The sequence below is a fragment of the Neofelis nebulosa genome, chromosome 3, assembly GCF_028018385.1.
Source record: "Neofelis nebulosa isolate mNeoNeb1 chromosome 3, mNeoNeb1.pri, whole genome shotgun sequence".
Taxonomy (NCBI): Eukaryota; Metazoa; Chordata; class Mammalia; order Carnivora; family Felidae; genus Neofelis; species Neofelis nebulosa.
Window position 1 is genome coordinate 44,778,082 of NC_080784.1, and position 12,003 is coordinate 44,790,084.

At 32.7% G+C, this 12,003-nt stretch overlaps 1 protein-coding gene across 6 annotated transcripts in view; it reads right to left on the reverse strand.

Moving 5' to 3' along the window:
- ADAM32 (ADAM metallopeptidase domain 32) overlaps window positions 1–12,003 on the reverse strand; it is a 173,547-nt gene that overhangs the window by 84,528 nt on the left and 77,016 nt on the right. For all 6 annotated transcript variants that reach the window (XR_009259107.1, XR_009259108.1, XM_058720620.1 and 3 more), the window contains 2 exons: window positions 7,974–8,066; window positions 6,543–6,738 (listed from right to left, as the gene is read on the reverse strand). Coding sequence is in view for 4 of the 6 variants with exons in the window: in XM_058720620.1 (XP_058576603.1) it covers window positions 6,543–6,738; window positions 7,974–8,066 (289 nt within the window). In the remaining 2 variants the exon portion in view is untranslated. The remainder of the gene's footprint in view (window positions 1–6,542; window positions 6,739–7,973; window positions 8,067–12,003) is intronic.

Here is a 12,003-nt window from a genome sequence, read left to right on the forward strand (position 1 = left end):
AAACCCCAAAGCCAGCAGAAGAAGAGAATAATAAAGACCAGAGCAGAAATAAGCAATATAGAATCCAAAAAAACAAAAAAACAAAAAACATAACAGTAGAACAGATCAATGAAACCAAGAGTTGGTTTTTTGAAAAAATAAACAAAATTGATAAACCTCTAGCCAGGCTTCTCAGGGGACCCAAATAGATAAAATCATGAATGAAAATGGATTTATTACAACTAATCCCTTGAAATATAAGCAATTATCAGAGAATACTATGAAAAATTATATGCCAACAAACTGGACAACCTGGAAGAAAGGACAAATTCCTAATCACCCACACACTACCAAAACTCAAAGGGGAAGAAATAGAAAATTTGAACAGACCCATAACTAGTAAAGAAATTGAATCAGTTATCAAAAATCTCCCAACAAATAAGAGTCCAGGACTAGATGGTTTCCCTGGGGAATTCTACCAGACATTTAAAGCATAGTTAATATCTATCCTTCTCAAGCTGGTCCAAAAAATAAAAATGGAAGAAAACTTCCGTAATCATACTATGAAGCTAGCACTACCTTCATTCCCAAACCAGACAGGGACCCCACAAAAAAGGAGAACCACAGGCCAATATCCCTGATGAACATGGATGCAAAAATTCTGAACAAGATACTAGCAAATTGAATTCAACAACATACAAAAAGAATTATTCACCATGACCAAATGGGATTCCTGGGCTACAGGGCTGGTTCAATATTCGCAAATCAATCAATGTGATACATCAAAAGAAAGGATAAGAACCATATGATCCTGTCAATAGATGCAGAAAAAGCATTTGACAAAATATAGCACGCTTTCTTAATAAAAACCCTCAAGAAAGTCGGGATAGAAGGAACATACTTAAACATCATAAAAGCCATATATGAAAAGTCCACAGCTAATATCCTCAATTGGGACAAACTGAGAGCTTTCCCCCTGAGAGCAGGAACATGACAGGGATGTCCACTCTCATCACTGTTGTTTAACATAGTGTTGGAAGTCCTAGCATCAGCAATCAAGCAACAAAATGAAATAACAGGCATCCAAATTGGCAAAGAAGAAGTCAAACTTTCACTTTTTGCAGACGACATGATACTCTACACAGAAAACCCAACAGACTCCACCAAAAGACTGCTAAAACTGATAAATGAATTCAACAAAGTCACGGGGTACAAAATCGATGTACAAAAATCAGTTGCATTTTTATACACCAATAATGAAGGAACAGAAAGAAAAATAAAGAAACTGATCCCATTCACAACTGCACCAAGAACCATAAAATACCTAGGAATAAACCTAACCAAAGATGTAAAATATCTATATGCTGAAAACTACAGAAAGCTTATGAAGGAAATTGAAGATGACACAAATAAATGGAAAAGCATTCCATGCTCATGGATTGGAAGAATAAATAGTTAAAATGTCAATACTATCCAAAGTAATCTACACACTCAATGAAATCCCAATAAAAATTGTACCACCAGCATTCTTTCAAAGCTAGAACAAGCAATCCTAAAATCTGTATGGAACAACAAAAGACCCCAAATAGCCAAAGTAATACTGAAGAAGAAAACCAAAGCAGGAGGCATCACAAACCCAGACTTTAGCCTCTATTACAAAGCTGTAATCATCAAAACATTATGGAACTGGCACAAAAACAGACACATAGACCAATGAAATAGAATAGAGAACCAGAAATAGATCCACAAATGTATAGCCAACTAATCTTTGACAAAGCAGGAAAGAGTATCCAATGGATCAAAGACAGTCTCTTTAGCAAAAAAGCAAGAAAGAATATGCAATGGAATAAAGATGATGATGGGACAACTGGACAGCAACATGCAGAAGAATGAAACTAGACCACTTTCTTACACCATACACAAAAAATAAACTCAAAATGGATGAAAGACCTGAATATGAGACAAGGAAACCATCAAAACCCTAGAGGAGAAAGCAGGAAAAAACCTCTTTGGCCTCAGCCGCAGCAATTTCTTACTTGACACATCTCCAAAGGCAAGGGAATTAAAGGCAAAAGTGAACTATTGGGACCTCATCAAGATAAAGAACTTCTGCACTACAAAGGAAACAATCAACAAAACTAAAAGGAAACCAACGGAATGGGAGAAGGTATTTGCAAATTACATATCAGATAAAGGGCTAGTATCCACAATCTATAAAGAATTTATCAAAATCAACATCCAAAAAACAAATAATCCAGTGAAGAAATGGGCAGAAGACATGAATAGACACTTTTCCAAAGACATCCAGATGGCCAACAGACATATGAAACGATGCTCAACGCCACTCATCATCAGGGAAATACAAATCAAAACCACACTGAGATACCACCTCACACCAGTCAGAGTGGCTAAAATGAACAACTCAGGAAACAACAGATGCTGGTGAGGATGTGGAGAAACAGGAACCCTCTTACACTGTTGGTGGGAATGCAAACTGGTGCAGCTGCTCTGGAAAACAGTGTGGAAGTTCCTCAAAAAATTAAAAATAGAACTACCCTATGACCCAGCAATAACACTGCTAGCTAGCCAATTTACCCAAGGTAAATCATGGAGTGCTGATGTATAGGGGCACATGTACCCCAATGTTTATAGCATTGCTTTCAATTATAGCCAAATTATGGAAAGAGCCTAAATGTCCATCAACTGATGAATGGATAAGGAAGATGTGGTTCATATATACAGTGGAATACTACTTAGTAATGAGAAAGAATAAAATCATGCCATTGCAGCAACATGATGGAACTGGAGGGTATTATGCTAAGTGATATAGTCAGAGAAAGACAGATATCATGTGTTTTCACTCATATGTGGATCTTTAGAAACTTCAGAGAAGACCATGGGGAAAGAGAAAGGGGGGGGGGAATTATAAAAAGAGAGGGAGAGAGGCAAACCATAAGATACTCTTAAATACAGAGAAAAAAAACTGAGTTGGTGGGGGGGTAGGGCAGATGGGAAAGTGTATGATGGGCATTGAGGAGGACACCTGTTGGGATAAGCACTGGGTATTGTATGTAAGACAATTTGACAATAAATTATATTTTTTAAAAAGGTACCAAACACCATACTCAAATGGTATTTATCTCTGGAATGCAAAGATAGTTCAACATATGCATATCAATAAATGTAATACACCACATTAACAGAATGAACAATAAAAGATCACAAAATCCTCTTAATAAATATAGAAAAAGCATTTAACAAAATACAACATCCTTTCATGATAAAAAATAATCAACAAATTGAGTACAGAAGGAACATACCCTAACACAATAAATGCCACATATAACAAACCACAGCCAGCATCAGACACAATTGGAAAGGTTGAAAGCTTTTCCCCTAAGATCAGGAAAAAGACAAAGGTGCTCATTCATACCACTTCTACTCAAAATAGTACTAGAAGTCATAGAGCTGTCAGGGAAGAAAAGTAAATAAAGGGCATCCAAACTGAAAAGGAAGAAGTAAAACTGTCTTTGCAGAAAATATAATCTTATATAGAGAAAGTCCTAAAGACCCCATCAAAAAGGTGTTAGAACTAATAAATTCGATAAATTTTCAGGTTACAAAATCAACATATAGAAATCATTTGAATTTCTATACACTAACAACAAAACAGCTGAAAAAGAAATAAAGATAACAATACCATTCTCACCAGCATCAAAATCAATAAAATACTTTAAAATAAATTTAACCAAGTAAGTTTGAGGTCTGTACTCTGAAAACTACAAGACTTTCATGAAAAAATCTAGTAAGATACAAAGGAAAGCTATCCTGTGTTCATGAATCAGCAAATTAATAGTGTTAAAATGTCAATACTACCCAATACCATCTATAGTTTCAATGCAATTTATATCAAAATTCCAATGGCATTTTTCATAGAAATAGAAAAAAAATCCTAAAATTTGTATGGACCCACAGGGATTTTGAGAAGCCAAAGCAATCCTGAGACAAAATAAAACTAGAGGAACACAATTCCTGATTTCACTTATACTCCAAAGCTCTAATAATTTTAACAGTATGGTACTGGTATAAGAATAGACACAGACTAATGGAACAAAACAGAGCCTAGAACCAAACTCCATGTATATGCTCAACTAATACTGGATGAGGGAGCCAAGAATACTCAATGGGGAAAGGAGAATCTATTCCATAAATGACACTGGGAAAACACGATATTCATATGCAAAAGAATTAAACCCCTAGCTGACACAACTCACAAAAATTAACTTGAAATAAAGATTTAAATGTAAGAACTGACACCATAAAAATTCTAAAAAATGACATAGGGAAAAAGCATTGACATGGACATTGTTTTTGGCAATGACTTTTTACATAAGATACCAAAGCACAAGCAACAAAAGTGAAAAATAGTAAGTGGGACTTCATCAAACTAAAAGGCTCCTGCATACCAAAAGAAACAATCAAAAAATGAAGACAATCTATGGGATGGGAGAGAATATCTGCAAATCATGTATCTGGGTATGGGAAATTCCAAAAATATATAAAGAACTCATAAACCTCAATAGCAAAAACTCAAGCAATTTGATTTAAAATTTAAGAACAAAGGAATACAATAATTTTCAAAGACATAAAAATAGCCAACAGGTACATGAAATATACTCAATATATCACTAATATCAGAGAAATGGAAACCAAATCCACAATGAGATAACTCCTTACACCTATTAGAATGGCTCTCATCAAAAACTCAAGAAATAACAAATGTTGGTGAAGATGTGGGGAAAATGAAACACTTATGCACTGTTGGTGAAAAGGTAAACTGGTACAACCACCATGATTAGGCAGTACATAGGTTCCTCAAAAAGTTAAAAGTAGAACTACAATATGATCCAGCAACCCATTTCTAATCCAGTTCATGTCCAAAGGAAATGAAAACAGGATTTTGAATAGGTATCTGCACACTCATATTTATATCAGCATTATTCACAATAGGCAAGATATGGAAATAATCTAAGTGTCTGTCAATGATGGATAGGTAAAGAAAATATAGTATTTATATAAAATGAAATTTTATTCAGTCATGAGGAAGAAGCCATCTTCACCAAATGGATAAACTTGTGGGCATTGTGCTATGGGAAATAAGTCAGGCAAGGAAAGACAAATGCTCTATAATATTACTTACATGCGAAATCACTTAAAAAAACTGAACTCATAGAAATGGAGAGTACAGTTGTGATTACTACAAGCTGGGAGGTGGGGGAAAGGGAGAGATGTTTGTCAAAGGGGACAAATTTCTAGCTATAAGATGAATAAGTTCCGGGGATCTAATGAACAACATGATGTTTATACTTAATGCTGTATTATATACTTGAAAGTAATTAGAAGAGAAGATTTTAATGTTCTCACTACAAAAAGTAAATGGTAATTATGTGACATGTTGGAGGTGTTAGCTAACAATATGGTGGTAATCATTTTGCAATTATAAGCATATCAAATCAACATGGTATACACTTTAAAATGACACAATGTTATGTGTCAATTATATCTCAATAAAGCTGCAGACTGGGGATGAGGGTCTGGATGGACTTATACTTAAGACCTTAAAACCGTAAAACTACTAGAAGAAAATGGGAAAAGCTCCTGAACATTGGTCTAGAAAATAGTATTTTAGATATGACAAGGGAGCACAGGCAGCAAAAACAAAAGTAGACAAGTGGAACTGCATCCAACTAAAAACTTCTTAATAAAGAAAACACTCAAGAGAGTGAAAATGAGACCTGCAGGAGAAATATTTTCAAACCATGTAGCTGATAAAGTTAATCTACAAAATATGTGATAACTCATACAACTTAATTGCAAAAACAAATAGAGATGTAAAAAGAGCAAAAGACCTAAATAGACATTTCTCAAAAGAAGACATACGAATGACCATCAGATATATGAAAAGGTGCTCAACATCACTAATCATCAGAAAAATGTAGATCAAAACCACAACTCACACCTTTTAGACAGGTATTATAAAAAAGAAAAAAAGTACAAGTGCTGGCAAGTGGAAAAAGGGGAGCCTTTGTACATTGTTGTTGGGAATGAAGTTGGTACAGCAGTTATGGAAAACTATATATAGACTCCTCAAAAATTAAAAATGAACTATATTATGATGAAGCAATTTCATTTCTCAGCATATAGACATAACTAATACGTTAAGTACCTTGATTGTGGCAATTATTTCACAAAATTATTTCATAAAATTATTTTAGCAAAACATCAACTCATATACCTTAAATATGTATCTTTGTCAGTTATATCTTAATAAAGTTTGAAAAAATAAAAATGTAGATGTTAAACTGAATAATTTAAACATATAGATAGAATTTAAATTATACATACATATAAGTGTAATACAGAATTATAAAATGTATATGTACATATATTATAACTATATATAAATATAATATGCATGTATAATTATATATTTGCCAATTGTCTTGATAATGTTAATAAAAATATTAAGGACGAACTATGTAGACGTTACAAAACAGTATTACCTTTTCCAAATGTGACCTCACACCGTGCATCTGTATCCTGGCAGACTCCATCATAACACACATATTTTTGTTTACATACATGTCCATTGTGTATAGTCATATCAGGTTGACATTCTGGTGAGCTTCCATTACAAAACTCAGCAATATCACATTCACGATGTCTTGCTTTCCTACATTCAACACCTTGTCTTTCAATCTAATATAAATTAAAATACAAAAAATAAAACATTACATTTAAGATTGTTGTATTTATCAATATTTATTTCAAAACTGTTCTATTTCAAAATTAATTATATATTTTTTTAATTTTTCATGTTTATTTATTTTTAGAAACAACATGAGCAAAGGAGACACAGACAGAGAGGGAGAGAAAGAATCCCAAGCAGGTTCCACACCACCAGTACAGAGCGCTACACAGGGTTTGAAACCACGAACTGTGAGATCATGACCTGACCCCAAATCAAGAGTCAGATGCTTAACCAACTGAGCCACCCAGGCACCCCAAAATTAATTATATTAATTAAATAATTAATCTTTCTCTTGAATTATCCTATAGGTAATTAACACTTTCAAATACAGAATTCTGAAACACTCTTAAATGGGCATCTATTTCATACATCTTAATTCATGACTTCAAGTTGACACTAAAAAGATCACAGAGGTAAGAATGTAACCACATGATAAGATTCTAGAAAAAAATAACATAAAACTGCATCAGTCAAGGATAATCAAGAATGCAGAACCCATAGTAGGTAATAGACGAATTCTCAAATGACAAATTTGTTATAAATATATTGGAGGAGCTAATAAGGAAAACACAGGACAAGAGTCAACATCTTCTACATATAAACTAGTGTGTGATCTTTAAATCAAATGATCTTTCAATAAATGGTTAAGTTTGCAGTTTAAACTTTTTGCTAATGTAGCATTTGGAAAATGCTACTTCTACTGAGTTTCATTATTTATATATTTATGGGAAACTGCTGTGTCTTTCAGTTACATACCTAGAGCTACCTATCACAACTAGTAACAATATTTTTACTTATAAAAATATATATATTGGATAGAATAAATTAAAAGTCCCTTTTAATGGAGATCTATATTGAATAATTTTATGGTAGCTCTCAATCAAGGCTTAAGAACATCAGCATAAATATTATGGCAAAATAATGGCCATAAGAAGGAAACCTGAATACCCAACTAAGGTTCACAAAATCAGAAATCTGATTCTGAATTTAGTATCTTTTTCTTTATTTGAAAGTTCATTGATTTTTAACCCTTTATTCAAATTCCAGTTAGTTAACATAAAGTGTAATATTAGTTTCAAAAAGTTCACTTATTTTTACTTACTGCCATAGGTCTAAATGTACTAAGGTATCTAAGACATGATTCATTATATACTTGGAAGATATTAATAAACTTAAATCTTACTTGACAGTTCTTGCAGCATAATCCATGACCACACTGTGCTCCTGATTTCAGTGTACAAGTTCGAAAATTACAACAGCTAGACTTTCCACATTGCTATTGTAGAATAAGTAGAATTAGTAGAATACACAAGTAAAAATACATCATGATAATAATATAAACTTTTGCAAGAACTATATTCACTGGGCTTATTTTTTCAGTTTTGGGGACGAATATGAATGCTGTCAACATTTATAGTTTTGCATCTCTAAACAAATAAAATACTAAAATAAGACTTTCACGTCAGGTCAGAACAGAGCACTAGTACCCCAGAAACTCTCAATCAACTAGAAAACTAGGAAAAATGTATGAAATAACTTTTTTCAGAAAATAGAGAATAGTAATAGAGAGTAGAATGGTGGTAAATAGTGTCTGGAAGATGGGGGGAAAGGGGAGATATTGTTCAAAAAGTATAAATTTTCATGCTACTGTATAGCATGGTGACTATAATATTAAGTTATATGCTTGAAATTTGCTAAGAGGATAGATCAATTGTTCTCAACACATACAAAAAATGGTAATGGATATATTAATTAGTTTGATTGCAGTAATCATTTCAGAAGGTATACATATATCAAAACCATCATGTTGAACACTTTAAAAAATACAATTTTTATTTGTTAATCATACCTCAGTAATCCTGGTGGAGAAAAGGTGTATAGAGTTTAGGCCTACTGCAAAGTTAGAACAGTCTCCAAAACTCCTCACTTCTTACACCAAACAAATACAAGTTCAGTGGATTTCCAAAACCACTCTCAGGTTTGATAATTTACCAGAAGGACTCACAGAACTCACTGAAAGCTGTTAACTCACAACTATGGCTTATTATATGGAAATGATACAAATTAAAATTAGCCAAGAGAAGAAGCAACTAGGACAAAATCCAGGAGAAACTCATACTGCCTTCACCCCACACAAAACTCTCACAAAATTAATATGTGACACTTCCTAATTTATTCTATGAGGCCAGTATTACTCTAATACCAAACCCAGAGACATTACAAGAAAGGAAAATTATAGACCAATATCTCTAATAAACATAAATCCAAAAATATTCAACAAAAAGTTAGGCAATAGAATCCAACAATGTATGAAAAGAATTATACATGCCAACCAACTGGAATTTATTGCAAGTATGCAAAGCTGGTTCATCATTCAAGCATCAGTACATACAACCCATCATATCAACAGAATGAAGAAAAAAAATCATATGACTAAAACAACTGATATAAAAAAAGCATTTGACAAAACCCAAATTCACTTAATGAATTATACAAAATATGACAAACCAGGAAGAGAGAACTTCCTAAGTTTGGTAGTAAACATTTAGAGAAAACCTACAGCTAACATCATATATATGGTGAGAAACCATTAGCTTCCCCCCTGAGATCAGGAACGGGGAAGGGATGCTACCTGTCACCACTCCCTTCAATATCTCACTGGAAGTCCCAGCTAGTGCAATAAGATAAGAAAATGAAATACAAAATATAAAGGTTGAGAAGAAAGAAAAAAAAACCTATTTTTTCCATAAATTATGTGATTGACTATGTAAAGAAAATCCCAAATAAATTACCAAAAAGCAACAAAAACAACAATCTCCTGTGACTAATAAGTTATTAAAGAAGGATTTCTGGATACAAAGTTAATGTAAAAAATAAACTGTTTTCCTGTAATATGAACAATGAAAAATGGGAATTTCAATTAAAAAACACAATGCCATTTATATTAGCACCCAAATAGTGAAGTATTTGTGAATAGTTGTAACAAAATTTTATAGAATTTGCATGAGGAACAAAACTCTGATGAAAACCACTGTTATTTTCTCAATATTGTCAAGATGTCAGTTCTTCCCAACTTTATCTAGAGATTTAATGTAATTCCAATAAAAGTTCCAGCAAGTTATTTTGTAGATATTGATGAATTGATTCTAAAGCTTATATGGAGATACAAAAAATGAAGAATAATCACATAATACTGAAGAGGAGGAAGAAGAAGAAGAGGAAGGGAAAATGAAGAAGAAAGAAGGAGGAGGAGGAGGAAGAGGGGAAAAAAATGAGGAAGAGGAGGAAGAAAACTGAAGGATTGATAACACCCAACTTCAAACTTACTATAAATTATAATGACAGTGTGGTATTCATATAAGAATAAACAAAGGGATCAGTGGGGCAAAATAAAAACCCCAGAAACACCAATAATAAATCTTTAACAATGGAGCAAATGCAGCTCAATGGAGAACGGACAGTCTTTCCAACAAATGGCCCTGGAACAACTGGACATTCACAGGGAAAATAATGACTAGACACTGACTCTACACCTTTTACAAAAAAATAACTCAAAATGGATCATAAATTTAAATGTAAAATGCAAAGCTGTAAAACTTCTAGGAGCACAGATTTAAGAGAGTAGATCTCATGTGAAGTGCTCTTCCATGATAAAAATAATAAACATATAAATACATAAATAGAAATAATACTAATCCTAAATAAATTCATTCAGAAAGTATTGAGTAAAGGGATCACTTTCCAACTCATTTTATGAGTTCAGAATTGCCTTGATGCTTAAACCAGAAAATATTACAAGAAAAGAAAAACCTGCAGATCACAATTCCCTTGTGAAAATAAGTGCTGTAACCCCAAACAAAATATTAGCAAATTAAATCTAGCAACACATAAACAAAATAACCCAAGTGAAGCTAATGCCAGAATACATGGTTGGGTTAGCATTCAAAACCAATCAGTGAAATGTGCCATGTTAACTGTAAAAAGAAGACTCACATGATCAGCTCAATACACACAAAAATAAGACATTGGACAAAATTCAACACTAATTCTTGATTTGAAACTCTCAGCTAACTAGAATATAGAAAGAAATTTCCTCAACATGGTACGGGCATCTGTTTACCAAAAACGCTTTGATCTAACATTATATTTAATGGTGAAAGTCAGAAAATGTTGCCCCCCCCAAAATAAAAAGAAACAAAGACCATTCTCAACATTTCTAATCAACACTAGATCTAAGGTGAAGTCACAAGTCAGTTGTATTTTCTATACTAGCAATGGATAATTGTTAAATAAAATTTTAAAACAATGCTACAGAAACAGCTATAGAAAAACTATATGAATTAAAGAAGAGCCAAGTAAGTGGAGATATACACCATGTGCATAGATTGGCAGACTCAATTTTAGTAAAAAACGTAATCCTCCCAAAATTGATGTATGGATACCACACAATTCCAATCAAAGTTCCTACATTCACATGCTGATTTTCCAATTTATATCAAAATACAAAGATCTTAGAATAGTAAAACTATCTTGGAAAAAATGAACAAAGTTGGATGATTTACATTATCGGTTTTCAAGATTTACTGTGAAAATGCATTAATCAGAGTAGTATAAAACTAACATAAATCTTACATAAATAAACAGAAAAAAATCCAGGGTAACACATAGGTATGGTAATTTATTTTCATAAGAATGCTAAGTTAATACAATGGTGAAAAGATGGTCATTTTAACAAATATTACCAACAAATTGATATTCAAATGGAGTGTAGTGAACCTCAACCAAAATCACCCAAAACACAAAAACACACTTAAAATGGATCACAGACTAATTGTGAGTGATAACTATAAAACTTCTCGCAGGAAACAGAGGAGAAAATATTCATGACCTTGAGTGGGCAAAGATTTCTTAGGACAAAAAAGCACTACCATAAAAGAAAAAAATGATAAACTGGTCTTCATAAAAAAATAAAAAATGCCTGCCATTCAAAGATGTTATTAAGCAACCAGAAAGGTAGTACACAGACTGGAAACAATATTTGTAATGAACATGTCTGACAAAGGACTAGTATCCAACCTATAGGAAAAAAAAAAAACCTCATACAAATCAATAACAAAAAAACAAATTAATGGTTACTAAGGACATGAGAACAAGCTCAACATAATTACAGTCAGCAAGAAAATACAAACCAAAACCACTGTAATGGCTAAAAT